This window comes from Amphibalanus amphitrite, unplaced genomic scaffold, assembly GCF_019059575.1.
Source record: "Amphibalanus amphitrite isolate SeventyFive unplaced genomic scaffold, NRLGWU_Aamphi_draft 000090F_arrow, whole genome shotgun sequence".
Lineage (NCBI taxonomy): Eukaryota > Metazoa > Arthropoda > Thecostraca > Balanomorpha > Balanidae > Amphibalanus > Amphibalanus amphitrite.
Window position 1 is genome coordinate 1,003,173 of NW_024881586.1, and position 27,705 is coordinate 1,030,877.

At 51.1% G+C, this 27,705-nt stretch overlaps 3 protein-coding genes across 6 annotated transcripts; all 3 read left to right on the forward strand.

Annotated features, from left to right (window-relative positions):
- The first annotated feature begins 7,744 nt into the window (after nucleotides 1-7,744).
- On the forward strand, nucleotides 7,745-9,935 carry LOC122380035 (paramyosin-like). Its single transcript, XM_043362775.1, has 2 exons — nucleotides 7,745-7,814; nucleotides 8,103-9,935. The coding sequence occupies exons 1-2, from the start codon at nucleotides 7,785-7,787 to the stop codon at nucleotides 9,582-9,584; spliced, it is 1,512 nt and encodes a 503-aa protein (XP_043218710.1). The 5' UTR covers nucleotides 7,745-7,784; the 3' UTR covers nucleotides 9,585-9,935.
- A 475-nt stretch (nucleotides 9,936-10,410) lies between these two features.
- LOC122380033 (serologically defined colon cancer antigen 8 homolog) lies at nucleotides 10,411-27,539 on the forward strand. Of its 4 annotated transcripts, none has more exons than XM_043362769.1 (10): nucleotides 10,411-10,604; nucleotides 22,057-22,678; nucleotides 22,962-23,113; nucleotides 23,721-24,111; nucleotides 24,446-24,573; nucleotides 24,784-24,937; nucleotides 25,287-25,445; nucleotides 26,006-26,176; nucleotides 26,735-26,929; nucleotides 27,095-27,539. In XM_043362769.1, the coding sequence occupies exons 2-10, from the start codon at nucleotides 22,628-22,630 to the stop codon at nucleotides 27,422-27,424; spliced, it is 1,731 nt and encodes a 576-aa protein (XP_043218704.1). In that variant the 5' UTR covers nucleotides 10,411-10,604; nucleotides 22,057-22,627; the 3' UTR covers nucleotides 27,425-27,539. The 4 variants fall into 4 exon arrangements, with proteins under 4 accessions (XP_043218704.1, XP_043218703.1, XP_043218705.1 ...); XM_043362768.1 differs by lacking the exon at nucleotides 10,411-10,604 and adding an exon at nucleotides 21,450-21,533; XM_043362770.1 differs by lacking the exons at nucleotides 10,411-10,604; nucleotides 22,057-22,678 and adding an exon at nucleotides 21,472-21,533.
- On the forward strand, nucleotides 15,572-21,684 carry LOC122380032. The gene is made up of 2 exons (XM_043362767.1): nucleotides 15,572-21,565; nucleotides 21,652-21,684. Exon 1 carries the CDS (start codon nucleotides 15,744-15,746, stop codon nucleotides 20,721-20,723), a length of 4,980 nt encoding a protein of 1,659 aa, XP_043218702.1. The 5' UTR covers nucleotides 15,572-15,743; the 3' UTR covers nucleotides 20,724-21,565; nucleotides 21,652-21,684.
- Nucleotides 27,540-27,705: the final 166 nt, after the last annotated feature.

Genomic DNA, 27,705 nt, shown 5'->3' on the forward strand with positions numbered 1-27,705 from the left:
GCTTCCTCTCTCTTTCTCCCTTTTCTCTCTCTTTTCTCTATCTGTGTCTCTCTCTCTCTCTCTCTCTCTCTCTCTCTCTCTCTCTCTCTCTCTCTCTCTCTCTCTCTCTCTCTCTCTTTCTCTTACCCTTACGATGAACACGCAGCTACACGTACGTACAGTCACTCAGGCGGGAACGGGAGACAAGTTTCGGAGGCTGGAGGATTCACGATTCGCCCACCGCGTAGGCATGATATTCTCGCACATATAACCAGGAACCTAAGATTAGAAACGAGACCCCTGACAGAAATGGAACGTACGACATAATAGGACGTGTTTAGCCCGGGCGGAAGAGAGGAAGGAGCATGCGACCACGCCCCTGCGCGTTAAGTTCTGCCGGTAAGGACGCATCATTGGGGAGAAGGGACCTGAAAAACGTCCAAGTCTAGTTACATGGGAGCAAACGGAAACGGGACACTAAGACACCTAGGAGCACGCAGTAAAGCGCGAACATACGCTTGTGACCGGAGGGCGGCACTGTAAGACGCGATATACGCTGGTAGTCGGGGAGACACCGTAAGACGCGATATACGCTGGTTGTCGGGGAGACACCGTAAGACGCGATACGCTGGTGGTCGGGGAGACACCGTAAGGCGCGATATACGCTGGCGGTCGGGGAGACGCCGTAAGACGCGATACGCTGGTGGTCGGGGAGACACCGTAAGACGCGATACGCAGGTGATCGGGGAGACACCGTAAGTCGCGAACATAGGTCCCTCACTGGTACTTACACCTCGATAGGTTCGGGAATAACTCCAGTAGAGTTCGGGTAAAATTTAAATATAGGAAGGGCCTGCGTCAAGCTCGGACGTATCCATCACTGGCAGGGTGGATGCCATCGGCAGAGCGGCAGAGAACGTTATATGCGATACAATGGTAACCCAGTGACCGCAGTTAGTCGATGAACGGATCCACATCGCGGTGAGTCGGGTAATTTGGGGGACATTGTGCATTTGTTTATTTAGGTAGGCTGCGACGGCAGTTTAATACGAGGTGCCTCGGAAAGTTACGCCGTAAGACGCTAGTCCCGGTTCCAGGACGGTACGCGCCGTAAGTCGCGAATACGCAATAAAGCGGTGCCAGCCGTAATAAGGCGCGAAATATACGCTGTAAGTCGTCACGTCGTCATCATAGGGCAAGGACGCGGTAAGACGCGAATAACCGCAGGTGATCGGATAGAGATACCGTAAGTCGCGAGTATACGCCGGTTATCGGGGGACGATACCGTAAGACGCGAATTATACGCTGTAAGTCGTCACTTAGTCGTTATAGGGCAAGGACGCTGTAAGACGCGAGTTATACGCCGTAAGTCGTCGGGAGATGCAGTAAGACGCGAGATAATACGTAGTAAGACGTGCTTTGTGATCCCAAATGTAGACCATCGATGAGTGGAAAGGGCCCATTAGGCGGAATGTGTAGAATTAATTGATGTGTTTCGATTAACTCCGATAGGCAGAGTGGAAGTTCAAAGGTTCCAAGGGTACTCCAGAGCCGAGGTAATTTAGGACGTGGGATCGACTGCAGGGATAGGAAAAGGGGGAGGGAAGCGAGACGTCGCAGTTTGGCAATACGGACAAGTTTGAGTCAGATGAGTGAAAGTGTGTGAGACTGGATGAGTGTCTGCGGGAGCAATTGCGCTTAGGTTAATCAGTTCGACCACCTAGCACCCTTTTATTATCCTCAGGGATGGACCATGCCCGAGGGATCCAGAACAAACGCTTAACTGCCCCCCTGTGTTTTTTTGTGGCGGTGGAACCCAATGATGCAGTGCCTGTGTGTTCGCCAAAGACTGACTTGCCTCAAATGGCCTCGCTAAATGCACTCCTCACCGATGGCGGCTGACAGAGATCAGAGTCCGCACAGAGCCGACCCGCACTCAACCACACAGCAACAGAGCCCCGGACGAATGAGGAGAGAGGCCCCCCTACAATGTCTTTAAGCATTTAGACCAGGTCGGGTCAGGTCAGGTCAGGTCAACCGGTAGGGGTCTGACGGGTATTCGTAATACGTGTCAACCGTCTCTGACAGCTTCGTAACATGTTACGAAGGCACCAAAACTACTTCGTAAATGTTCAAATGGTTGCTAAATTCGAATTCAGCTCCAAAAACTAGCCTAGAAACATGTAAAACTCGAAAAAGTGAACCGAGGTCACCCGAGGTCACCAAAGGTCAATGACCTGACCTGACCTTCAGGTGACCTTGATACCCACCCTAATGTATGGGAGCAACATCAAATCACATGTTTGAACGTTTAAAACCACGAAAAGCTTGCAAACGCGCGGCTAATGCGAGCCGACATGCGCCGAACCGCGATTTCGGCCAAACATGGTCACAGAAAAGAGGTCGCAGGTCATTGGGGTCATTGGGGTCAGGGTCATGAAATTTTCAGGGTAGGTGTAAAATTGATCAATGCGAGGGTACTGAAAGTTTCGTCGCGATCGGCCGCTTTTTACGCGAGTTATTCGCGAAAAACCTTAGGGGGGTTGCATCAACCCCCCCCCCCTGTGCCGGCGAGGGTTATGTGGGTCAGGCAGCCTTTGGGGCCAGCTTAGGTCACGTTTTGGTGAAGGTCAGGTGAAGGTCAGGTCAAATTAGGACAAATTTCAAAGTTGATATTTTTGCATAATATTGGTATCGATTCGATGCAGCTCGTCACGGGGAGTCTAATGGCGGTCTTTGTTTTGCTCTACGTGGTCTAGAATTGCCAAAAATTGAAAATTTGACGTCACAATTTTTGAACAGTTTTTTTTTTCGCTATACCTTGGCCAAATAACAAGATATTGATCTGAAGTTTGGTATGTAGATAGAAGACGGTAGATACTATCACATATATTCCGGTTTTTTCGAAACTCAAAAAACATTTTGGATTTTTTGGCAAATATATCCAAAAAAATTGCTTTTTTATTTTTGGGGTCAAAACTCAAAAGTTTCAAAAATCCGAGATAGTAGTTGTGTAGCGCTGTCAATTTTACACCTTTTATGTCTTGATGGTTTTTCTGTGTCTTCAACACTGTAGGCCTGACAGCTCTTCTCGCGAAGGTCTTTTTTTTGGTCGAAAATGTTGGAACATGACGTCATTCTGACGTCATTTTTGGCCAACCTATCATAGCCTCCGGAAAAATTTTTGGTCACAATGTGTAGAATTGATGGCCGGAGTGGTCCTGAAAGTTTGGTGGCGATATCTCCAGCCGTGTAGGAGATATCGACGGAAAAGGACAGGGGGGCCGTTTAGGCCCCCCTACGGGACGCGGTTTAAATTTTCAAATAAAGTTGCTGTGTTTAACTCTGGCGGCATAAAATATATAGGCTGAAAGTTGGTGGGGCTATTTGAGACAGGCTCGTCACTGCATTAAACACACCGTAATGCATCAAAAGAGGGAAAATAGTTTCCAAAATGGTTGAATGAATAGTCTGCATGACCGATTGTTCCACAGCACATCAACCTGTGAAGAAATAACAGAAAAAGGCCAAACAGTTTTGATTTTATACCGATTTTCCTAGATCACTGCATGTTGTATCGAATGGCCGGTTACCGCACTGGATCAAACACGTATACTGAGGGCTCACCTAACAGTACGTATGTATGTTAAATAACCTTCAATGGTTCCTTCTGGTCAATGAGAGTAGACATGGGTCGATTGTCGACCACGTTAGTGACTGATGAAACACATTTTATGCACATATTCATAAGGGTAACTAATATCGTCACATGCTGGATGATCATAAATTTTCAATGTGTAATGCTGCTAAGAACTATAAACCCATGGCCGATTCACCGGTGTTGTTTGATACACGTCAGGTCGAATGTTTGATACACGTTAGGCAGATGGCGGTAAATCTTTTCGGATCCATCACATCACCTGTTTTTATGGCCTTGGCATCACAATCATCAGCTGTATTTTGTATACGTTGAGGTTTGACGAGGTGGTGTAGTGTCGTCCTGCCGTCCTCGTCCGCCACTCACAGTCAGTCTTCTCACATAGACGATGGTATTAAACTCAAAGACAAAAGGACATAACATAAGAAATGCAGGACAGCGCGCTCCGCGCCTGTCAGCCCCCGGCCGGCGACTCCCGCCCGGGCGCCGCCCAGCCACCGCCCAGCCGCCCAGCTGGTCAATCTGCCCCTGTGGCATGCTGTGCCGCCGCGAGCGCCCCGCCGGGCGGGCGGCCCAGACACTACAGTGGGTATCATCGGGATTCTGAGACATCGGTTTACACAATCGTCACTACCGTTAACAATATAAAAGGTCATCACGAAAAATGTGCTTAGCCCATATGTATAACGGTAGTTACGATAGATTCGGTCGCAAAGTTTTTAAAACTTATGGATCGGTGCAGATTTTTGAGAGAATTCTATAAGAATTCAGAGGAGCTTTGAAAGAGTGTTCAGAATTATAGGGTGTTTTTAAAGGACATTGGAAGGTTCATGTAAGAGTATAGATAATATTTTTGGAATCATAGTAGAGTCAAAGAAGAGTTTCAGATGAATTTTATCCGAGTTTGGTGTCGAAGAAGGGTTGTATCGAGAGTCAAAAATTACTCTCACATTTACAGGAGTAATTACAAAAATTACTCTTAGGAGGGGCACCAAATGTAGGGGCGCCAGACGGTTACGACGGCGCCGTGAGACCATGAAAAGGGCGCCATTCTCCTAGATGGGCGCCGAGTGATTGAAAACGCTATGTGGTCCAGGGGTGCTGAGAGGCCAGAAGGGCGCCGAACAGTCGAGGGATGCACGGTGGAAAGAGACCTAAGGGCGCAAGACGGCCAAGAGGGCGCCGTTAGCCCATGAGAATGGCGCGGTGCTGTCAAAAGAGCGCCATTCTCCCAGAAGGGCGCCGAGTGATTAAACGCGCTATATTATCCAGGAACGCGAGACGGTCAGGAGGACGCCGTTAGAACATGCGAAGGGCGCCGTTTTTTTTCGAAATGACGCTTGTTAACCCTCGCCGGCACAGGGATCAATGTTACACCTACCCTTAAAATTTCATGACCCTGACCCAAATGACCTTTGACCTGTGACCTCTTTTCCGAGACCATGTTTGGCCGGAATCGCGATTCGGCGTATGTCGGCTCGCATTAGCCGCGCGTTTGCAAGTTTTTCGTGGTTTCAAACGTTCAAACATGTGAGTTGATGTTGCTCCCATACATTAGGCTGGGTGTCAAGGTCACCTGAAGGTCTGGTCGGGTCATTGACCTTTGGTGACCTCGGGTGACCTCGGTTCACTTTTTCGAGTTTTACATGTTTCTAGGCTAGTTTTTGGAGCTGAATTCGAATTTAGCAACCATTTGAACATTTACGAAGTAGTTTTGGTGCCTTCGTAACATGTTACGAAGCTGTCAGAGGCGGTTGACACGTATTACGAATACCCGTCACAACCCTTACCGGTTGACCTGACCTGACCTGACCCGACCTGGTCTAAATGCTTAAAGACATCATCTCTGATCAAAACTAACACGATATTCGTGATCAGCACCCCGGAATACCACATAGCAGCCACACTTTACGACTTTTTAACAGGTCCCGATTTTGCCGGTTTTCGGGTCATTGACCTGACCTGGAAGGTCACCCGATGACCTAGGACCTTAAAATTGGGTATCAGCGGCTTCCTCTCGTGACGGGCAACACGCTCTTTTTTTCCGCGAAGCTCTAGCTCGATCAGGGGCCAAACGCGAGGGGGGTCGTACCCCCACCCCCTTGTGCCGTCGAAGGACGCAAAATGGCTTGTGCCGGCGAGGGTTTAAGACTTGTGGGTGCATTTTCATCATTGTGGGAGCATAATTCAGGATTGTGGGTGCATGCATCTGCCCCCGTGTTAACCCTATTCCTGGCGGGGGGGGGGCCTCAGGAGCCCCCCCCCCCCTGAGGTTTTTTGGTTATTTCTCCCAAACGCGTTGAGCTAGGAAGCTCAAATTTTCTGACTTTTCCTAAAAGGCTTCTACGCAACATGTCTGAAAATTTTGAGTTGATCTGACCTCAGGTCAGGTCACCAGAGGCGGTTTGGTGACACTACCTCAGAAAAGTTTGCAATCACGCCAGAGCTAGAGTTTTTGACCGATCAATTTCTTCTCTTCAGGCTTTAGTTAGGGTACCAGTATGTGCAATTTGTATATCTCGGAATTTTGATATCGGTGACCTAAGGTCAGGTCAGTTTCGCGACCTCCCCATTATAAGTCAATGGGGGAAAAATCAACTCCCTGTTTTTACCACTAAAACGGGTCGGAATGGCCCCATATACCATACATGACTTCATATACGATCAACCTTCACTACCTTGAGGTCTGTTTTGCTGTTGGGCAGCTGTGAGGTCATGTGACGTCATCAAAGGTCACCAAAGGTTTTTGGCCAATAACTCCGTACAGGAACAAGATACAGACGCGTGGATGGTCTCATTGTGTTCAGCTCGTCAAGACGCATCGAATGATATACATGATGACCTCGAGGTCACGTGACCTGAGGTCAACCTTTGACCTTGACCTTTCGAGGTCAACATATATATCATTCGATGCGGATTGACGAGAGGATCACGATGATGCCCTTAGTTTGTTCCTATCTTGACTAATTCGAAAGTTATTCGAGAAAAACTCTCTCCATATCTAGCGCCGCCATTTTGACTTTTTCGACCCCTGTGACGTCATCTTTGACCTGACCTGAAAATGACCTTTGTAAAAATTGTAGACCTTGTCCATGCGTATCCGATGCCGTTTACCGCTTGTCGCTATCTTGCTTCGTTCTCGAGATCTCAGGGGGGGCCGAATCGCCCCCCCCCCGCCAGTTTCTTGTCCCGGCGGAGCCCGCCAGGAATAGGGTTAAGTTGAAAATCCGTAGGTGGTATATTGCCGTTCTCCTACACCTCCGTCCGGTCCCCGCTGACCACGGCCGGCGGCCGCCGCCCGGTCCGACCCGTGACCGCGGCCCAGGGCGACACGCCCACAGAGGCGCGCCCAGCGGCGCGTTCAATGCACAACAAGTCGCGAGATAAATAACCTCACACATCTCCCCCTAAATTACTCGCACCCCCTTCACGCGTGACGCTGCGGATCGACCAATCGAACATGTCGGCTATCGAGCATGTCGAGGCCTACCCGCGACGCCCGCGAAAATTGCCCACGACGTGTCTCAACTTGCCCCGCCCATTACGTGCGCAAATGACCTCTCTGTCCGTCCAAACCGTAAACGCAGAAAAATGATCATTAAGTTAGCATGTAGCTTACGAGAAACGAAAGGCGGCTCTACTTACCTCATTCTCCCCGCGGCCGCTACTGAAAGTTACACGTAGCTGGCCAGACGCGTTTGGAAGATAATAGCGAAACACGGAAGGGGGCAGATTCTGCTTCCTGCGCCTCATCCGTATCTTGGCAACTTTCGCGACTGCAAATTGTTAAGACAGCGACGGCATGAGCCGTTTGACTCAAGTACGGTAAACATTCCTGGAGCACACGCGTTCTGGAACTAATTATAATAACACATACCCTTGGATGGTGCAATGTGCACTGTGCAGTAGGTATTAGACGGCGTTGATGATAGCCTACACAAGTACACACCAATATCTCTGCGGTGGGCAGTGACAATCTCGTTAGAAAACCGGTGCTTCCGCTCTTATTCTTGTCACCGGTAGGAAGAGTGGTCAGACAAGTTTGGGGCAGTTGTATCGGCACCGGCTGCCTCGAGAGCCGCGCAGGTATAAAGGCGAACGGACGCGGTGCAGAGGACAGAACATTGCCAGCAGGGCAAAAGTCAAGATGAAGCTCATTGGCCTGCTTGGCGTGATTGTAAGTTCTTTAGGATAGATTAGTATAACGCTTGCATATAAAACTATCCTCAACGTCGCAAATACCAAAATAGGCGATTGATAACCTGTATGAATATATCTTACATTGATCAACATATTTATGTATCAATATTATAATGCTAATAAATATAAACCTATCCCAGTTGTTTGTTTTCTGCCGTATATTATTGTGATGTATTAGAGTAGGCTTGTGTCTCGGCTTTGTGATATCGTTATTGCTCTTTTGCACGCCAGCAGCAGTGCTCTAACGCGCCGTTATTCCTTTCAGCTCGCGGGAGCAGCCATCGCCGCCCCTCCACAGCAGCCGCATGATGCTGCAAGTGCCAACGTGACCTCCGAGGCGGCCCCCACCAACGGGTCAGCCACACAGCGCGAGGGGCGTGACTTCTTTGGCAGCCAGCTGAGCTGTGCCACGACAGGGGACATCCAAGTGGGCACGGCTAACGTGCTGTCAGCCGTGAGCATAGAGCTGGCCCAGCAGCGCAGTCAGCTTCAGAAGGACATCATCAGTCGCTGCGGCGGCGGCAAAGCCGACGTCTGTGACCTGCATCCGCTGCTGAAGGCACAGGGCGACGCCGCCAAGAGCATCCAGTGGCTCAAGACCGACCAGGAGAGCGTCAAGGCGGCACTGTCGGAGGTCAGGTCCGTGGTGCTCAGCGGCCAGGCCTCCATCGCCCAGGGCGTTACCGGCCTCCAGTCCAGTCAAGAGGAGCTCAAGGACGCCGTGGCCGACACCAAGACGATGCTCACGAGCGGCCAGGGGACCATCATCAACGACATCACTGAGCTAAACGCCGAGCTAGGCAGAGTCGAGAAGGCAGTCATCCGTGGGCAGGGTGATATTGCAACGGGCGTCAACCGGCTGGAAACGGGTGTCGAAGAGATCAAAACCGCCATTGGAGGTGAAGCCAATGGACTTCAGAGTGGTCTCAGCACGATCGTGTCGAACATCAGGGAACTCTCAACCGACCTGGCCGAAACCGAGAGTGCCATTGTCGAACGGCAGTCGACAATTACCAACAGCTTGGATGATATTCAGACAAGGCAAAACGGCCTCTTGGCAGCAGTGGACAACACAAAAGATATGATTGTCGAGCGCCAGATTGGGATTGCACATAGTCTGGATAGCCTTGAGGACGGCCAACATGATATTTTGCACGCGATCAAGGACACTAAGAATATGATAACGGGCACTCAGGGCACCATCGTAGGCAGTCTTCAGAGCATCATGAGTCGTCAGCCTGAAATTATCGGTACCATAACAGCGGGAAGGAACGCTCTCGAAACCAAGATCGATGCTGTCGAAGGAGACATCAACAACTTAGAATCAGGACAGTCAGAGCTTCTGAATGCGATACAGAGCACAAAGGACATGATTGTCAGCCGTCAAGAAAGTATTAGCAGTGACCTGAAACACCTGAAGGAAGGGCAGAGTCAGCTAGAGGATACAATTCACCACGCAAAAGATACCATCCTGGCTGCTCATGAGCATACAGATCATGATCACGGCTCGCCTGATGTCGCTCATCTGGCTGCCAAGCAGCATGAAATACTGAACGCTATTGAGTCCGTAAGGCACTCCATCAAAGAATGTCAAGAAAGCATTGAATCATTGGAGCACCAGCTTGAACATAACGAGGATCGCCTTTTGGCCCAGCTTGACGACACGAGGCGGGACATTTTCAGGGTGCTGCGAGATATCTTAGATCGACTGGAGGATGTCGAGGATCGGGAGAGTGAGGGAGATTAATGAGCTGATGATTGCATGCAATATTTGGTATAGTATTTATAAAAAGGCGGGTTAGCAAATATAATATACACTCGGATGTTGGTTTGCAATAGCAATATGGAAGGGTGTATATGGTAATGATCGGGTGTTAGAGTGTTGGCCGTAAAATATGTCGCGGATGTTATTTTTAGATGAATGTGATTTAATTTGAAATTACTTACATACTTGTTATTGTATCAGTCATGTTGAAGTGCGTGCAACTGTAAAGATGTCGATCAAGAACTATAAAAGGTGCTAGGCATCGTGAATGTGTCAAGGTGTGTGAATTATTGACGTAATGGCTATGACAAATAAACGTTATTAATATGCAAGTTTTCGATGAATCTTTCTCCACTCTCCAGATCAGATCCTTGTTCAGTTTCTGCCTTTTGTTCTTCAGTTCGCCTTGCTTTTCATGAGCGAACCCCTTAGAATGGCTTTGTAGAAATATTATTCGTAACGTGTACCTATAGGTACTAGGTACGATTCGCTCAGGAATTAAACACTTACATATTTTGATAGCCCATTTAACAACGACTTCCGGAACACCATTCGCTATAAATGAAGCTGTCCAAAACTGGACATTGGGTTCTACTGGGGCGATGGATCATGCAGGCACCGTTCGGAGCGGGCAGCTAAACGTCAATCACTCCGGAAGTTCGTGTAGTCACCTGGCTCCCGCACGGAGCGCCCCGCCCTCCCCCCTAATCGATACAGGCAGGTGGGGAGCAGGGGCCGGGCCGCGGCACCAGCCGCCCCGGCGGGGGAGCGGGGAGCGGGGATCGTTGGCCGTCGGTACCGGCAGTCCTGTCGGTGTCGGCGTCGAGCCTGGTGTGGTGTGGGGTGCTGTGGCAGGGATATGAAGTAGTGTGTGCTTTGGTGTAACTTTGTAGTCTGCGTCACACGGACTGGCTTGGTGCTGTGAGCTATGACGTTATATTCGGAAATGAAGGGTGCATAATACCTACCGTGACAAAACGCCGAGTGATCTATGAACATAAGGTATGCCTTCCGTAGGCTGTAAAGCCGTTGTTTTGTTATATTTCTCATAAACTTATCACACCTGTAAGTACTTCCATTCATGATCAAAGTTGAAGCTCTTGCAGTCAAATGTTGTCATAGCTGTAACTGGAGTGAGGTGACATTTTTTTCGTCTTCGAGAAAAGGGCGAGAAGTTCATATTAAGTGCACTAATCAGTTAGCACGTGCACTTGCAGTTACTGGATACCGTCTCGCAACAAAACATCTCACGTGCCGTAATCACGGAAGCCCGGACAGCATGCTGATGCCGCATGGAAAGCTTAGCGATAAAAAACGAGCTTTATGGTAATTTGGAACTCCAGCTTCATCACTAGTTGTAACCGCCGCCCAGAGGTCATTGGGCAGCGATGTTTTCTTTTCCCCAATTTGCCGCCTCCAATTAATAGAACCTTGAACAGGGCGTGGCACGCGGTGAAGCGTGGCCATTGACACGTACGATTGTGATACTGGGACGTCAGATCCCACAAAAGTAAGATTATTGTCCATTGATAATTGATTAATGTATGCAATGCTTTGAAATGATTGGTCTTTGTGTTGTTCGTGTGTCCATGTGTATTATTTTTTGTTGATACTATTGTTTGTTTCAGGTTTTACGTACAATATAGCGGCACCTAGTAGAATGGCGGTTTATCTGTAGAAATTGATTTGAATGGCCGTTACAGTAAAACTTTTGGATCTAGTCCTGATTTTGAGAGACTTTGTAGTTGAAAGATTGTCTTTATTTTCTTCTTTTAACAGTTTCAGTTGCACTGAATGAATATCAACTGGTTGTAGATTCTAGGGCAGTCAGTGGTTACGCAGGGTTGTTAGTAGGATTCCCCCTGTCGTATCATGCATGATGGCTGACTAGTAGAGGTGTTTGTAGCTAGACACACCTGTATTTGTCACTTTGACCTTGAGTTTTGGCCTCAGCACCTGGACGTCTGACCTTGACGTGTTAACACTGGTTTTGGGTCACAATGTTTTGTGCTTCATTTTTGTTTTGTTATTGCAGTATTTAAACTATTATTTGCACCTCTTACATTTATTTAAGTAGTGAAACTAAATCCTGTGCCATCTTTTCTTGAGCAATTCCTTGCCTGGTCCACAATGAGTGACGAACAGAGGATGTTGTCTGCGAAGGGCAGGGAGCTGCGGACAACTGAGAAAGGTAGATGCTACCAGGCTGCTCAGAAGTCAAAGCTGTACAAGCAGTTATTGAAGAAGCTGAGATCACGTGGCAGCTTACTGTTGGAGTCTGTTGAGCAGGAAGAAAAGCCACAAGTGATCAGGAAGGACTTTGATGTCTGGAAGCATGATTATGTTGATTTTGTGCAAACATATGAAGTGATATGCTCCCTGATGGAAGGTGAAGAGAGAGAAAACCTGAATCATGACAAGAACCTCACTGAAGTGAATGAGCTGAAAGGCAAGGTGGAGGCTCACCTGTCTTCAGTCTCCGCAGATGATGCTACTCCTGCAAGATCTGACGCTGGTGGATCACGTTCAAGCAAGTCATGTGCCGGCAGCGAAGTAAAGACACAGGTTGTGCTCATGAAGCTCAAGATGCAGCAGGACAGAGCAGAGCTGGAAGCAAGAGCTGCAATGAGTAGTAGAAGGCTGCATCTGAAGCAAAAACAAGAACAGCTGCTGCTGGAGCAAGAACAACTGGATATAGAAACAGAAATGAACATAAATGAAGCCAAGCTGAGGGTGGTTGACCAGTTTGATGTTGACAGAGAGGAGGGAGCAAGTCAAGACCCAAGTGATGAAGTTGGACCTGGTGCAAAGGAGGAGAATACTGAAGTGGTCACTGGAACTGGAGCAGTACACTCGGGGGCAGATTGATGTTCTACAACTCTTTATCCACCGGGTTCCTATGGCTCAGCATTGGCAGCAGCCGCCTGGTACCGGTAGACTGTGCCGCTTCACTTACTTGTCAAGCGGCACAGCCTACCCACACCGTATGACACCGGTCTGGGTCGGTGGCTGGAAGGTGATGTGGGCCGCCTGTGACGTCAGCGCAGCGGTGAGGGTCGAGCCCGGAGGCATGGCTCGGGTCGGCGCGGCGCGGCGGCTGGCGAGGGCTGGGGAGTGAGGTGGCATGGACCATCGCGCGGCTGAGCGAGTGTAGTTAACTTTCGCGTCTCAAGGTGGCAATTATTTTACCTAACAATTGTGCTAAAGCAGTTGTTAAAATATCCTATGCCCAAGACAGCGCCGATCATCATACTTGCCATGAGCATTACGACACACTTTAACGTCGCATTGGGACAGCCGATAGAATTTATATCACACGTGCATCGAGCTGCGGAGCTGCATTATTTATAACAGATAAGTATTAAGGCCTTGATTGAGCTCATTGGTGTCTATTATTTCGCACAGCAATCGTCCAGAGACGTGGGAACTGCGGTTTTTGGACAGCGCGGCAGCCAACGCCCCAACTTTAAGCAAATCTTACTGTTCCTCTAATGTGTGATCGCAGCCACCAATAGCAAACCGTTCAACTAGGAGCAAATAAGTCTCGCACCCGGGACGGTTCGAACCGGGATTCTCCAACCGGTCACCCTACGGCCATGGGTGTAGGAGCGCCAAAAATATTGGTGAAGGATGTCACCTGAACCTTCGGAGAAGTCACCTAAACCTTCGGAGAAGGTGTAGGACCTTACCGCAGTGGAGGGGGGGGGGGGGAAATTTCGCCAACTCCTGTTTTTTTCTCGCAAATGTCTCACGCCATTATCATCTAATTAACGCCAACTTTTCAGTACATGCCTAAAATTGAATTTTTAGGTATCCAAGCATACCTTTGGATACCTACCAAAGGTATCCACTATCAAAGCATACCTTTGGAACCTAAAGGTATGCTCCACTGCTCTTTTTTCGTGACCAGTCTTACAACTTACCCACGAGTAAAAACAAGCCAATATATTTTGATATTCACGGCATTTACTGAGACACATTGACACGTTTACCAACCTCAATACAGTTTTCGACTTTACCTATCATTACGGAGCGAGCGAAGCGAGCGTAGTCTTTCCTTAGATTAACGGAAATTTCTGAGTATGAGCTCGGCCGGCCGGCCGTGGTCACGATTCTGCGACGCTTATATCTCAGCAACCACTTGACCGATTTACACGCGGTAATTTTTGTAGGGTAGCTTTATTCCTTCTACCAAGTATTGGACTATTCCCGATGCATGTGGGTGACCCCTTATGCACGTGCCACGTGCAAAACGAAGAGGTGTCTTTTTTGTAATTGTTGCAATATCTCGGTAACTACTTGGCCGATTGCGCTGAAAGTTGGCATGTAGGTAGGCACCCACTAGGCAATGCATATCCATGTGCCAGAGTTGGGGTGCTGTTGCACGTGCGCACGTGCAGGGGTCGATTCCAGATCTCGAGAATGGCTGGACCGATGGCGCTCAAATTTGGTACACAGTTAGGGACCGGTTAGTATAGGGTGCCGTGCAAAAGTCAGTTGGGACCCATTTTGCACGTGCGCACGTGCAGGGTGCCGCTTCCAGATCTCGAGAACGACTGGGCCGATTGTGCTCAAATTTGGCACATCGCTAGAGACCGGTTAGTAGGGTGCCGTGCACAAGTCAGCTGGAGGTATCCCGTCGAAATTTCGCACGTGCAAAGCTCACCCTCTCGCTCGCTCCGTTAGTCGCCCCAAAAGGCGTTATGTACTGGTTTATTAAATGGCGTGAATTGTGAAGAAGGTGGGCATAACACTTCATAACTGAAAGGATGGAGTAATTGGGTACCTGTTGCCGTTTTAGCCTTTTTGTTCATCCCATTCGGCATTGCTTTTCTTTTTTAACATTAGATCGACCGTCGAACCCAGTCGTTCTAGCATTGGTGAAGACCCTCACCTGCATTGCTCAAGATTGGTGAAGGATCCTTCACCAATCTAAAACTTTGGTGAAAGGTATCCTTCACCAAAGAGATACGTTGCTACACCTATGCCTACGGCACTATAGCGTGCATCCACTGAGCTACCGAGACCAGCGACCACTCGTCGCGGTCAAACGCGATCAAATGTCACAATACTGTCATTGGCGGTCAGCGGGTGAATGTCACTTTGTTTTCTGCTGCTGGGGGCCATTCTTGGTAGCTCAGTGGATGAACGGTCGTATCGTAAGCTGACCGGTGGGGGAAGCCCGGTTCGAACCCTTCTGAGTGCCCGAATTTTTGGCTCCTAGTTGGAACGGTTTGCTATTGGTGGCTGCGACCACATATTAGAGGAACAGTAATAATCGCTTTAAATTGGGGCGTTAGCTGACGTACTATACCCATAACCCTAGTTCCCACGTCTCTAGACGATTGCCGTGCGAAACAATAGACACCAATCTGCTCAATCAAAGCCTTAATACTAACATGTTACACAAAATATAGCTCCGCACCTCGATGCACATGTGACATAAGTTCTATCGGCTGTCCCATTGCCACGCTTAAGTACTTCGTAATACGCATAGCAAGTAAATAATAGGCGCTGTTTTGGGCATAGGGCACTTTAACAACTGCTTTAGCACAATTGTTAGGTAGAATAATTGCCGCCTTGAGACGCGAAAGGTAACTACACTCGCTCAGCCGCGCGATGGTCCATGCTCCCACCCTCCCACCCCGCCTCACTCCCCAGCCCTCGCCAGCCGCCGCGCCGCGCCGACCCGAGCCATGCCTCCGGGCTCGGCCCTCACCGCTGCGCTGACGTCACAGGCGGCCCACATCGCCTTCCAGCCACCGACCCAGACCGGTGTCATACGGTGTGGGTAGGCTGTGCCGCTTGACAAGTAAGTGAAGCGGCACAGTCTACCGGTACCAGGCGGCTGCTGCCAATGCTGAGCCATAGGAACCGGTGGATAAAGAGTTGTAGAACATCAATCTGCCCCCGAGTGTACCAAGAAATGATGTCTCCATTGATGCTGCAGTCCAAGTGAAGGATAATGTACAAGGTACAGGAAGAAACGACAAGACAGCCAATGGTCGAGTGGAGGATGATGAACCCAGCACTCAAGCAGCACTACACAGACTGGCAGATCTGCTTACTGAGCGACACAATGGTAGTAGGCTTCCCGTGCTGGAACCAGGCACCTTCAGTGGCAACATTGAGGAGTTTCCAATGTGGCTGAAGTCTTTTGAAACCTATATTGAACATCAGACATCCTCTCCCATCGAACGCCTTCACTTTCTAGGAAAGTACACAGCGGGTGAAGCCAAGACAGCCATCCTGGGCCTGCTCCACCTGAGGACAGATGAGGCTTACTCGCAGGCGAAGGCGAGACTGAATGACAGGTTCGGAAACGACTTCATCATATCCAACACGTATCGCATGAAGTTGAGGAGCTGGCCCGCAATCAAAAATGAAGATGGTCGTGCTCTCAGAGACTATGCTGATTTCCTCGAGCACTGCCAAGCGGCAGCTGCGGGTCCTCTTCGCCACCTAGGAATCCTGGATGACTACCTGGAAATTCAGATGATGGTGAAGAAGCTGCCCAAGTACCTGGTGGACAGATGGAAGAGGGAGGTGGACAAGTGGCTCTACGATGAAAGGGGCGTTGCTAAAAGGAGACATCCACCGTTCTCAGAGTTTGTCCGTTTTGTCGGCATCGAAGCCAGGATTGCTTGCGGACCAGTGGATGTACCCAAGTGTGAAGAAACGCGACAAGCCCCACAGAAGACACAGAGTAAGGCCAGGACTTTCATGTCCACAACGGGTGTGAAGAGGGCCAATGGAGGAACTCAAGTGGACACAAGGAAGCCTTCAACATGCGAACTGTGTCAACACCAGCACAAGATAAGCGACTGCGACACCTTCAAAAGGATGACTGGAACTGAACGGAACAGCAAGGTCAACGAGCTGGGACTGTGTCGAGGCTGCTTAAGAAGAGGACACAGGTGGAGGGAATGCCGCTCAAGATGCAAGTGTGATGAGTGTGGCAGGTGGCACCCTACGATTCTGCATGATGAGTCACTTCTCAAGAAAGCTGAGGTTCAGCCTGAAGGCCAACGGAGGACGTCCCACGCGGCACCGCAGGCGACTTCATTCTGCTCGGGCTCTGTGTCAGATGCTGAAGGAGGAGGCTGCTGTCACTCACTGGTGGTGCCAGTGCTACTGAGTCATGTTGACAACCCGGAACACAGCGTGCTGGTGTATGCTGTACTGGACGCTCAGTCTGATGCCTGTTTTGCTTCAGAGCCTGTTTGTGAAGCCCTGAAAGTCGACGGAAGAGCCACGAAACTGGAGCTGAGCACTATGACGGGGAAGTCGGTCATCAGCAGCCGAGCGGTACAGGGTCTGGTGATCCAGCCCCTGACAGCAGATGAAGCCATCAGACTGCCATCAACCTACACTCGTCCTGAAATCCCATGCTCCAAGAAGGTCGTTCCTAAAAGGGAGACAGCCATGAATTGGAAGCATCTGGAGAGAGTAGCCAGTAAAATGCCGGAGTTCTTCCCTGGCGCACCAGTGGCTCTGCTTTTGGGGACCAACTGTTCACGCGCCATCAAGCCACTGGACGTGGTTTCTGGTAAGGACGACGAGCCCTGGGCGATCCGAACCCACCTGGGGTGGGGCATCGTTGGCTGTCTCGGTGGGAGCAACGACCCGGACGCGACGTGTCATCTGGTGGACACTAGCGATGGTCACCCCAAACGTTGTCATTTCGCCTTCAGATCACAGGTGCGCGAGGTGAGCCCACTGGAGGTGCTGAAGGTGCTCGAATCCGACTTCCAGGAGACTGGCCGAGAGGATAAGACAGCTTTATCGATCCAGGATCAACAGTTTGTGAAGAAGATGAGTGAGGGACTCGAGCACCGCGAGGATGGCCATTTTCAGATGCCGCTGCCACTGAAGAATGACAAAGTGTCCATGCCAAACAACAAGACAGTCGCCATGCAAAGGCTCAAAGGACTGAAGGCGAAGCTGGTGAGAAACGAGGCCTACAGACACGACTACACCGGCTTCATGGCGGCGACGTTAGAGAAGGGCTACGCAGAGAAAGTCCCCAGTGAAGAACTGGAGCTGGATGATGGCAGGGTTTGGTACATTCCGCATCACGGGGTGTACCACCCACAAAAGAACAAGATTCGAATCGTATTTGACTGCAGTGCAGAGTTTCGGGGTCACGTGCTAAACAGCCACCTCTTACAGGGACCGGACCTCACAAACAGCCTCACCGGAATCCTGTGCCGTTTCCGTAAGGAGCCTGTGGCGGTTTCCTGCGACTTGGAGGCGATGTTCAACCAAGTGGGAGTCGACGTCAGGGATCGCAACTTGCTCAGGTTCCTGTGGTGGGAGGATGGCGATTTGAAAAGAGACCCAACTGAGTACCGGATGAAGACTCACCTATTCGGTGCCACCTCGTCACCCGCGTGTGCAATGTTTGCACTCAGAGCTGCTGCTGATTGTCGGCGAGGTGACACTGAAAGAGAGGCCGCCGACTTTATGAAAGGTGATTTCTATATTGACGACGGTCTTATCTCTGTACCAGACGCCGAGACAGCGGTCAAACTGATTGACACGACCAGAAAGCTCTGCGCACGTGGAGGCTTCACTGTTCACAAGATCCTCTCGAACAGCATTGATGTCGTGAAGTCGGTGCCGATGGAGAGTCGCTGCGCTGGACTTCGGAGTCTAGATGTCGGTTCCGGTGATCTTCCCGTTGAGCGGACTCTGGGAATCGACTGGGACACGGACACCGACATGTTATCCATCCACGTCACGCCGAGAGTCAGAGAAGTGACCAGAAGAGGAATACTATCAGTAGTAAGTTCGTTTTTTGATCCACTGGGCCTGGTGTCTCCTTTCATCTTGAGAGGGAAATTGCTACTGAGGGAGCTGTGTCGTGAGGGCTGCGGATGGGACGATCCCGTGCCCAGCGATGTGGCTGACGCATGGAAGGAGTGGATGGAGAGTATGTTGGCTCTGAAGATCGTGAGTGTTCCACGATGCTATGTGGAAGGTGGGCTGCAGGACAAGATGACTGTAGAGCTGCATCATTTCTCCGACGCCAGCGCTGTGGGCTACGGGCAGTGCAGTTACGTGAGGACGGTTGACCAAAATGGACTGGTCAACTGTTCACTGATCATCAGCAAGGCTCGTGTGGCACCAACCAAGCCGGTTACGGTGCCAAGGCTCGAGTTGACCGCTGCCGTACTCTCTGTGAGGATGAGCAAGTTCCTCCAGGACGAACTGAAGCTGCAGCACCTACAAGAGTTCTACTGGACAGACAGTAAGGTGGTGTTAGGCTATATTTCGAACGAAGCGAGACGTTTTCACGTTTATGTCGCGAATCGAGTTCAGGAAATTCGCAACCATACTGAGCCAAGTCAGTGGAGGCACGTGACAAGTGAGGAGAATCCAGCCGATCTTGCCTCCCGAGGCATCAGAGCCGAGGAACTGGTGGACAGTGCCTTGTGGTGGCACGGACCTGCCTTCCTGTCCCGTGCGGTCCTGCCGGAGGGCGAGGGACCACGGGAGGTTGGAGACGAAGATCCTGAGGTGAAGTCACGCTCTGCTTTCAGCTTCGCCACAGCAGCGCGGGAGGAGTTCGCTGGAATTCCGAAGAGGCTCGAGTGCTTCTCTAGCTGGTGGCGAGCCAAGCGAGCAGTAGCGACGTGCGTCCTGTACGTGAGGAAACTTCACCACCTCGTGATGATGAAGAGGAGTGCCGTGCAGTCACGAGATGTTCCCAAAACGCAAGTCGGAGTAGAAGAACTGGAAGAAGCAGAGAGGATCATTCTGACAGCATTGCAGCGACAGGAGCTGCCAGGTGAAGTCGACCGCGCTGGACGATCGGGACAGGCAAGGACGGTGGGAGCCGGCCGGCGGACCGCCACGGTTCCCAAAGAGTTGTCTCGTCTCGATCCAGTTGTGCGAGACGGGTTGATCTGTGTTGGTGGGAGGCTTCGCAGGAGCGGTTTTCCAGAGAGTGAGGTGCACCCTGTTATCATCCCCAACCGAAGCCATGTGACGTATCTGATCGTCAAGGAGTGCCATGAGAAAGTCGGACATGCTGGGCGAGGTCTCACTCTCGCTCGACTGAGGTCATCTGGCTACTGGGTCGTCGGAGGGAGACGATCGGTGGCACGCCTGATTCTGAAGTGTGTCAACTGCAAGAAGCTCCGTGGCCACGTTCTGAATCAGAAGATGGCCGACCTGCCGCATGACAGACTGGAACCTGCGGCGCCTTTCACCTATTCAGGCGTGGACTTGTTTGGTCCATTCCTGGTACAGGAGCGACGGAGTGAAGTGAAAAGGTGGGGCGTTCTCTTCACGTGCATGTCGTCTCGGGCAGTGCATATCGAGACGGCAAACTCACTGTCGACGGACTCTTTTCTTAACGCCTACAGACGGTTTGTGAGCCGAAGAGGCCCGGTGAGGGTGCTGCGAAGTGACAGAGGCACAAACTTCGTGGGCGGGAAGAGAGCCTTAGAGCAGGCTTTGGACGAGATGGACGACGACAGGATACGCAGAGAGCTGGTGAAGGAGAACTGCGACTGGGTCATCTTTCGGATGAATGTCCCAACAGCCAGCCACGCAGGAGGCGTCTGGGAGCGTATGATTCGCTCCGCTCGGGCTGTCTTGGGCGGTCTCGTTCAGGAATGTCACGGGGCTCGGCTGGATGACGAGCTCCTGCGAACGCTGCTCTGCGAAGTGGAAGCTATCGTTAATAGCAGGCCTCTCACATCCTTCAACATGACTCCCGATGAACCCCACCCAATCTCACCCATGACTCTACTAACACAGAAATGTAATGTAGTGCTTTCGCCGCCTGGTGCCTTTCAGAGGACTGACGTCTACTGCCGTCGTCGCTGGCGACGCGTCCAGTACCTGGCAAACCGGTTCTGGCAACGATGGCGCTCCGAGTTCCTCCCGAGTCTCCAGGAAAGGAGGAAATGGGCGACAGCGCACGAGAACATCGAACTAGACAGCGTCGTGCTCGTTGTCGACGACAACTCTCCCCGCTGCAAGTGGATGCTGGGGCGCGTCACGCGGCTTCATCCGTCCGACGACGGATTCGTCCGGCGGGTCGCCGTACGCACGAAAGACGGAACATATGATCGACCGATACAGAAGCTGGTGCGGCTCCTCCCGTAGGCGCCGACTTCGGTGGCGCTCGGCGGAGCTGGGCCGCGCGCTGCTGGTGGCTCCGGCGGCGCTCTGCGGGGCCGGGCCGCGCGCTGGTGGTGGCTTCGGCGGTGCTTGAGCAGAGTTGGCGGCTGCAGCCATCTACGGCGCTCAGTGGGGGCTGAACTGTGTGCAGCTGTCAGGCTGAGCTGTGTAGCTGCTGCGTAGCCTGGACTGCTGCGTAGCCTAGACTACTGCTGCGACCCTGAGCGTTGCGCGTGGGGCTGTCTGTGGCTCTGCCAGTGACGACAGTGGCTCATTTGATGATAGTGGCTCAGACGTTGAAAGTTTAACTGAGACATGCAGTTATGCAGTGCCTCAGAGCGTGCGACATAAACAGTTAACAGCCACCGACAGTGTGGTGGTTGTTGGTGCGTTGTGAACTGAGGAGAGTGGCACGTCAGCCGACGAGTGAGCTGACTAGTGTGTGTTGGCGCTACGTATCGTGAGCGGCTGCCGAGTGACGCTTAGTGATGGACGACGGGCAACTCCCGTGACGTAAGATGATTTCAGTTTGCCACCATCTTTACCGTCGTCGGTCGTGTGGCGCAGGATGGTTGCGCTCCGCGGTCGTGTTGCGCAAATGTGGACTGTCTTGTTATAGAATCGTGACCGATTGGTGGGAGTGTAACCGCCGCCCAGAGGTCATTGGGCAGCGATGTTTTCTTTTCCCCAATTTGCCGCCTCCAATTAATAGAACCTTGAACAGGGCGTGGCACGCGGTGAAGCGTGGCCATTGACACGTACGATTGTGATACTGGGACGTCAGATCCCACAAAAGTAAGATTATTGTCCATTGATAATTGATTAATGTATGCAATGCTTTGAAATGATTGGTCTTTGTGTTGTTCGTGTGTCCATGTGTATTATTTTTTGTTGATACTATTGTTTGTTTCAGGTTTTACGTACAATATAGCGGCACCTAGTAGAATGGCGGTTTATCTGTAGAAATTGATTTGAATGGCCGTTACACTAGTTATAAACCGTTTGTTCATGTTAGTGTTTGTGTTGTTATGCACATTCTATGACAATCGGCTTTTCTTCGTCCCTTTGTGAAAAACGAATTCGTTTCGGTGCAAATCCAAGCTATATTTTTTATTTAGTGTTGACATAAATAACAAAATAACGTCACGTGCTTCTGCACGTGTTCTAACGTTTTTTAGCAGCATGTTTTTTAGATGATAAATAGTCATACAAGGTGTCGACTGTCGACATCACCAGCTCCGTCGTCGTCTGATCGTGTAACTTCCGTTCACCGCTCGTGTCTTCACCGTCTGCCCGCCGTCTCCACACGGTGACACAGCTCTGCGCCATGAACGTCGCGACTCCTCCCGTTCTGCCGGCCCACGCCGACGCACGGTACGCCGAGGCTCTGTATCGGCTCAGACATCTACTGAGGGAGTACGACAGCAGCAGCCAGGCGGGCTCAGAGGCGGGTGTGTATCAGCACCATGCCAGCCAGCAGCCCGGCTGGCAGCAGCAGCAGCAGCAGCAGCAGCAGCACAGCTGGCAGCCGCAGCCTCCCGGTCGACTTTCGTTTCCAACGGCAGCAGCACAGGTAGCACTGGCCTCTCACGGCGCTACCTAGTACCTTCCGAGTCGCCCCATCGCCAGGAGGACCACATTGGAGGACACCCCCGCCACACCCACCACCGACCATCCAGGTCCATCCCCCGGACCTTCCGGTAACTGTGGAGCTTCCTCCGGGCTTTGAGCTGTCGCCACAGCGGCTCCCGCGGCGGCCACCGGCTCCGCCACGGGAGCAGTCGGCAGGTCGGCAGCCGCAGCAAGTCACTGCTGCTCCGCAGAGAGCATCGCCTTCTGCTCGGAGCTCTCCCATTGCTCTACCCAGGCAGAGGACGGGAGAGGAGGTGATGGAGGCGGGGACTAGTACCACGGAACTGGCAGCCACTGAGGGAATGAAGGTAAGAAGTTCAGAAGCGCTGTGTTGGGTACGAGGAATAGGATGGCACCGTTGGGTGAGGACCAGCAACTGGGCTATGGGCAGACAATGAGTGCATGAAGATGTCCGTCAATGAATATGTTCGTAGCCACCAAGCCAGAGCAGTAGCCAAGTTTGTTTTTTTGTTTATTTTTTAGCCTTCTCGTGTTGTCCTAACTTAAAGATGTGCTCTGCTACCAGGGATCAACTGACGGCTGCCACGGACAGTTTTATCCGGATCATCAACCTTGCCCTCTCGTTGGCAGGCACGGCAGCTCGGTCAGCTTGCTCGGAGGCAAGGGGAGCTAGTCGGTCAGCTGGAGCACGAAAACCAGCTACTCCGGAATATGATGGACGAGATGGAGCAGCACGTCCAGGAGCTTGTCGCAGAGAACAGGAATCTGACAGAGGAGCTCAGGTCAGTAGCCCCTCTTTGTGACGTTGCCACAGTCCCTGTCTCGAAATCCCGTTGTAGTGCGTGTGTTTTAGGCCGTTGCGTTCCACCATGCCAGTGGGGCTGATGTTTGTTTGATTGGCGTGCGTGTTTAACTATCTGAAGTCTTTTGTGTTGGCTTGTTAGTGTAGTTGGGCCAGGCAGAGACATGAGAAATCCTATTTTATTAGCATAACGGCAAAAATGAGCATCTTGTGGCTTTATGCATAAACTGGAAATTGGAATTGCATGCAATGGTAGCTGATAGGTAAACGTTTAGCGTAAAATAAAGATTACATTGGACTTTTAGTAAAAAATAACTAATTGGGCGTATGTATATAAAATTATTTTTCTTTTACGATAAGCAAAACGCATTTTGAATTATGAAGTAATAATCTGAAGCTCCTACGTGATCTACATAAGTAACCAACCAAGAACTATAGAGCCAGATGCTTCTTTATTGCTTTAAATATTTTTATATTGCCATTCAGATTATTTTCTTTCAAATTACATGCAGTAGAGCTGAACACTAGCTCTGTGAACAGTCTTAGCAAACCCACTCCTGACCGACTTGCCCACTCCATCTCACCAGGACCCAAGCTCAGCTGAACGACGAGCTGGGTGCCACGAGCGTAGCGGCTAACCCCATCAGCGTTGAACCGGACACAGCACAGGTCGCCAACGCAGAGATCGGCACATCCCAGCCCGCCTCTGCAACTTCAGCCGGCGGCAACCAGCAGTCAGCGGGCAGCGGTCAGCAATCAGCCGCTGGAGGTCAGCAGTCAGCTGCTGGAGGTCAGGGGGAACCCCCAGCCGGCAGAGGGAGGTCAGAGGAGCTGACCGATCAGGAGAGGGTGGAGCTGGTGCGGCTGAGGGCGGAGGCGGCGGAGCACCGGACGTGGATGGAGGAGGTGTACCAGCGGCAGCGGCAGCGGCAGGAGAAGGAGAAGGAGGAGCTGACACAGGCCCTGGGTAACCTCCAGGTCAGTTGTATCAGAGAATGGGTCGTGACTCACTTCAGATGCCTTAAATAACGGTTATTCACAGATAAAACGAGTGAAAACGTTTTTTTTCTTCCTCAAAATAAAACCAGAGCCGACTTCCTCAAGGTTGCTTGGTTTCATACAGATAACCGACAACCGACATGCATGATTATACCGTAAGTAATCGATGTTTTCGCATTGCAAGAGGTCTGTGACGAGGCAACCTATGAAATTCGCATAACAACATGAATAAACTGTCATAAGCACCCTCCCGGAAAATATTTGCCGATCGTTTGGTTTATATGTAGTGCGCGTTCTATCCGTGTCCCTACAGAGTCGTCTGGCAGAGCTTCAGTCTCGGGAGGAGGAGGCTCTCCGCAGGGTGACGGACAGTGTCCGGCTAGCCGAGCAGGCGCAGCTCGAGAAGGCAGAGGCACAAAACACAGCCGCTGCTCTCAGAAAGTGAGTAAAAAAGCAACAACTACGCGGGGCTAGCCTGCGGGCTTCAATGGTTTATCAGATACATTGTCATTATAAGAATAACCAGGTGACATCTGCCGCCGTGAAAGCTATTATCCACTTCCGAACTTTTACTCAGATTCTATTGACCAGCCACAGAGAGCATCTTTCCAAAATTTCATATCTTCCCCTTCTCCCCATTTCCCGCCGCAGAGACCTGGAGCACGGGCAGAGCCGCCAGCAGCGTCAGGCGGAGGAGCAGGAGCGTCGACTCTCTGCCGCGCGACAGGAGGCCCAGCAGGCCGTGGAGGCCAGCTTCGGTCGGATCACCAGCCAGCTGTCCGAACAGACCAAAAAGGTCGCAGAGGTGAGCCTATCAACAAAACTCGACAGCAACTGCGCTACTGTTCAGTTTCGGACCCACTGGGCAATATTTTACACTCGACCCTCTGGGCAACATAATGCTCATATTGCTATTTCTGCCGATGTCAAAATATATTTGCGATGGAAGAGTTTCAGGATGGAACTTAAGTGGTTAGTGAAGCCTACCTATGTATGACATGCCAGCTGTCTCCATAACCCGTTCCAAATTATCGCAATGGTAGGTCCTCCGAAGTGCATACCATATTTACGAGTTAGATGTTGTAGTTCCTACTCAGTACCACTCGTAATCTCTCTTTGTGACTCTAAAATATGACCGCCGCCGCCACTGTCAGCTGGAGGCAGCTCAGGAGGACTGGCGGAGACTGGAGCACGAGCTGCGGTCCGCCGCCGAGGATCAGGAACGCTCCGCCGCTGACTCCAGGCAGGAGGCAGACAGGGCGGCGGAGAAACATCGTCAGGAGCTCAGCCAGGAGAGACGGAGACGGGAGAACGTGAGTGGAGTGGAGTGGAGTGGAGTGGAGTCAGGAGTGAAGTGGGTGGGTGGGTGAGTGAGTGAATGAGAGATATATGAATGAATGAATGAATGAATGAATGAATGAATGAATGAATGAATGAATAAATCAATCAATCAATCAATCAATGGACAAATAAAACAAAAAAGTTAATAAGGAAAAATGAATGAACAATTGTGTAAATGAGTGATCAAATTAAGTAATAAGTGAATGAATGGACAAATGTGTAAACACAGGTGGAGCAAATGATAACGGAGTTATCACACAGCTCTATCAGTAATTGAAAGGAATAATGTATTGTCATGTCTGAGTCCGGTTTACTTACGAAACGCCCACTCGATCTCTGCCTCTCCCTGTGCCAGGATAACTTCCTTCTAGCTCGATAAATTCAAACCTTCTCTTTAATTCTGGCTCATGAACGTCTCAGTGCCTTCACTCCCACGGTGCTTCCGGAGCTGGGCAGCATCCGGGAACTTTTCCGGGCGCCCGGCTGGCGGCCGCCATCTTCTCGTCTCTGATTGGCTGTCGCTGGCCGGTAGGCGGAGTCTCGCCTGGAGACGGTGCGGGTTGAGGCGGAGCGGACGCAACAGGAGACTCGTCGAGACGCGGAGACGCAGCGGGCGGAAGTTGTCTCCCTTCGCAAACAGCTGGCTACGGCGGAGAACGCGCTGAATTCGGCGCATCGAGATAGAGTAGCTCTGCAGGAGCAGGTGGGCAATTAGCGAACAATGCAGCAGTCGTGCGAACCCGGCCCCGCCCCAGAAAAACGTCGTGGCAGGTAGAACCGGCCCAACCAGGCGTGCGGAACGACCTTGTTTCTGTGTAGGTCGGCGACACACTTACGCACGAGCAGATCGGCCAAATGTGTGCCAGTGCTGACAGTCGACAAACGATAATTAGGGATGTGTATGGATGTCTTTTTCACAGTATGAAATCGGAAGTGAAGCGAAACTGGTTTACGCAACCGGGGGGCTGACGGCCGTAGCACCTATTTCCAGATGACAGGAAAAGTTGCTTTCACGCCGAACTACTTACACCAGAAGAGTTCTGAAAAGAATTACCAAAACGAAAAACTATTAAACGGTTTCAGATAGCTTGATCGTGACGAGCTATATTGCGTTTTATTCAATTTGAGAAATGGTAAACGGAAACGCGGTGGCCGATTTACCTCCATAGATGTGTTGGGTATAACATATTTTTCTTTCTTTCATTGAAGTGTCTGAAGCAGATATCCGCTAAACCAGTCGTTTACGTCGACTCATCGCCAGGTGAACCAGCTGGAGCGGAAGCTGGCCGACCAGCAGATGGTCGCGGAGACGGCCAGACGTGGACACTCGGAGGACCTTCGATCGGTGACTGAGCGCGCCGCTGACCACGAGCAGCAACTCACTGAGGCGCTGCGAACGCTCAGAGAGGAAGCCGACAGTAGGACGGGTCAGCTGGAGGACATGCTTCAACAGCAGGTCGGTGGTGGTGGCGGACTGGAGTTCTGAGGTTTCCTATGAGAAAGGGAATTATTTTTACAATGATTCGTGAATGATTTTGACGATTTCTGCTGCGCATTGAGCATGGTTGCTGAGTGTTGTTAGCTGATACCAGGCCGCGCTGAGCTGCTGTGTCTCCGACAGACCCAGCTGGCCTCCCAGTTCGAGTCGGAGTGCGCAGCGCTGACCGCGGAGCTGGCGGCGGCGCACAGACGGCAGCAGGAGCTGGCAGCCGGCGCCAGTAGCCTCCAGCAGCGTCTGGAGGAGACAGAGGCGGCGCGCCGACGGCTCGAGTCGCGCACCTACCAGTACGGCCGGCATCACGAGGCACTGCTTCTGCGCGCCGAGGAGGTCCAGCGCCGACTGGACAGCAGCGAGACGGCAGCTGCGCAGCTGGCCGAGCGGCACCAGCAGCTGCTGATGGAGCGTCGCCAGCTGCGAGACCGGCTGGCGCTCACTCAGGTCGTGGGGTGAACAGAAATGTTGTTTGGACACCAATCGAAGGATAATGTGGTGGATGTGTGATTGATTTCAATGTTGTGTGGCATGTTATGTTGTGTCCAATAATAATCGTTACATGACGTGAAAAGGTCTCTCACTTTTGAACGAACTCCAGTATGCAGATTAGTGCCACTGTCACTTTCGTCAGCCACAATAGAACAATAGTGATAGTAAAACGACACAAAACACGTGTCAAGGAATAACAACAAGCTGGCTGGGTTTGATTAAAAATAAGCCGGATTTGCACATGGGCT

Bases quoted from the DNA above. Each gene is read 5' to 3' on its own strand.
- LOC122380035 (XM_043362775.1), top strand. From the start codon at position 7,785: ATGAAGCTCATTGGCCTGCTTGGCGTGATT. The intron at 7,815-8,102 runs GTAAGTTCTTTA...TATTCCTTTCAG, and splicing joins TTGGCCTGCTTGGCGTGATT to CTCGCGGGAGCAGCCATCGC.
- LOC122380033 (XM_043362769.1), top strand. From the start codon at position 22,628: ATGGAGGCGGGGACTAGTACCACGGAACTGGCAGCCACTGAGGGAATG. The intron at 24,938-25,286 runs GTGAGCCTATCA...CGCCACTGTCAG, and splicing joins AGACCAAAAAGGTCGCAGAG to CTGGAGGCAGCTCAGGAGGA. The intron at 26,177-26,734 runs GTGGGCAATTAG...ACTCATCGCCAG, and splicing joins GAGTAGCTCTGCAGGAGCAG to GTGAACCAGCTGGAGCGGAA.
- LOC122380032 (XM_043362767.1), top strand. From the start codon at position 15,744: ATGTGGCTGAAGTCTTTTGAAACCTATATTGAACATCAGACATCCTCT.